At 28.5% G+C, this 2,268-nt stretch overlaps 1 protein-coding gene across 1 annotated transcript; it reads left to right on the forward strand.

Annotated features, from left to right (window-relative positions):
* The first annotated feature begins 261 nt into the window (after positions 1-261).
* On the forward strand, positions 262-1,924 carry LOC119682200. The gene is made up of 2 exons (XM_038095573.1): positions 262-407; positions 932-1,924. Exons 1-2 carry the CDS (start codon positions 266-268, stop codon positions 1,486-1,488), a joined length of 699 nt encoding a protein of 232 aa, XP_037951501.1. The 5' UTR covers positions 262-265; the 3' UTR covers positions 1,489-1,924.
* Positions 1,925-2,268: the final 344 nt, after the last annotated feature.

Genomic DNA, 2,268 nt, shown 5'->3' on the forward strand with positions numbered 1-2,268 from the left:
AATTCGCTTTTCTATTTTTCCTTATTTTCATATTAAATGTTGCTTTCATTTGTTTGCAATTGTTCGGTGTAGCGTTTCATTCCATAAACAAACGAAATCGTTTCGTTTCGGTCTCTATATGAGAAATGTGAATACGCAGAAGGGTAACATCACGCTACGGCCAAAAACACACAGGCAAAACTATAACGAAACGAAAACGAAACGAAACGACAGAGCAAGTAGCAAACTGAGCACAAAGAGCATTTAGTCGTTCTACGGATTTGTAATGAAGAAGTTGGATAACGCAAAATTAATCGAACTTGTTCGAAACCATTCTGAGCTATATGATACCAGAAATGATTTGTATAGAGATACGGAGCATAAAGATGCACTCTGGAAGGAATTCGGCGCAAAATTGAATGAAAAGGGTGAGTTCATTTAAAAGCTGAAAATATTTGTTGTTTTCTTTTTAACAAAGAAAACCTATTCTTGTTAGTAGTAGTAAACAGATTATTTTTAATCTAACTTATGTTAAAGTAAAATATGCATTTATAATGAAATTCGCAACGCCGAAATTACAATAAATATAGGAAGTCCATACAGAAGTCTATGGCTTGCGTCTTGTTTTTGCTCATTTCATTAGTCATTCTTAGAGAGTTTTTCTAAAACTTTATCGCAAAGAATTTAGAATTGTGAATCATGTACATATAAACATACATAAAACAGAAAGTGTGTTTAAACAAGTATGTATTATATACATATGCATGTATTTTTAAAATATTAATATTATACTATCCTAAATATATAATATATTGACATTGTTTTATATATACATAATAACTATACATGTGTATAACATATATAATAATATTATTAACTTTTTTTCTATTAGTTTAGTTTTTCTTATAACATTTTTTTTTTCAATAACGAATATGTATAAAATATTTTTCAGAAAAAATGTGCAAAAAAGTATGGATGGGACTTCGGGATACTTATAGGCGCTCCTTAAAACGTAAGGCGACCGCAGTGGAAGGTGAAAACAATTTTAAATGGAAATGGGAAGATAAAATGACATTTCTCGAACCATATATGGGAATTACTAAGAAATCTTTTCCATCAAACATTAAATGTGAATATAAAATTTCAGAAGAATTTCAAGATAATGATACACAAAAACAATCATTATTTGAATATAATGAAAATGAAATAGATCCATTATCGGATACAAATCCTGGGTCCAGAACTAGCACTCCAAATATGATCGATTCAAATAAATCTGAAAAGACATCAGTCGATTTAAAGAACTCTTCAGCTGAAACACGCATCGATGGAAATGCAAAGAAAAACGATAATTCATCAGATATTGACTCTTTCTTTACATACATGTCAACAGCTGTGAAAAAATTATCCACATTAAATCAACATAGGGCGAAAGGTAAAATATTTGCTTTAGTTGCAGAATTGGAATTTGAAGAACTAACTGGAAGAAGTATAAATGAAAGCAATTAACTTGTATATATGGCATTTCCAGCCTATTATGAGTAAGCAATGCTCAAACAATAACTAACAATTATTATTTTTGGTTCATTTTGATTTGTAAATTAAATTAATAATTTCAATTTGCATATTTTTCTTTGATTTGAAAATTCTAGTTTTTGGAGCTTTGTCACTGTTACGGCTTCATAATCATACCATTTTTACAAACCCGTGCCATCAGTATATTGCTTGAGGACTATACCGGGACCACAGTGACAAAGCTACAAAAATTGGAAATTTGAGCACAAAGAAAAATATGTAGCTTGTAGTTATGTAAACTATATATACTAAACATTTTAGTAAACATATATACTAAAAATTGTACTCTATAAAAGCTCTGTTAATGAAACAATAGATACAAGTTAAATAAGTTTAAAAACCTAAGATTTACTATGAAATAAGAAAAATAATTAAGGACGTGAAGATGTCAATTGATTTTTATACGATATTTAAAAAGAATATGATAATAATAAAGTTTAAAGAATCTTGAAAGTAAAAGCTGGTGCATTTTTCTCACCCTTTTGGTTTGTTAAGGTGTCTTAGAGACTTTTATACGGAAAATATAAGCAGTGAGAAAAACACCTTTAGCACAAAAATAGCTAATTTATATACTACTTTTTAGTTCATTAAATATACCTTATCTTAATATGGTGTACAACATATTCTTGCAGAATATACGACTCGGAGGTTATAATGCTTTAAAGTTGATTTTTATTTCACATGTTAATACATTATTAAGTTTTAAATATTTTA

This window comes from Teleopsis dalmanni, chromosome 1 (assembly GCF_002237135.1).
Source record: "Teleopsis dalmanni isolate 2A chromosome 1, ASM223713v2, whole genome shotgun sequence".
Taxonomy (NCBI): domain Eukaryota; kingdom Metazoa; phylum Arthropoda; class Insecta; order Diptera; family Diopsidae; genus Teleopsis; species Teleopsis dalmanni.

Coding starts and splice junctions, on each gene's coding strand:
- LOC119682200 (XM_038095573.1), top strand. CDS start 266: ATGAAGAAGTTGGATAACGCAAAATTAATCGAACTTGTTCGAAACCAT. Junction 408..931: donor CGCAAAATTGAATGAAAAGG/GTGAGTTCATTT, acceptor AATATTTTTCAG/AAAAAATGTGCAAAAAAGTA.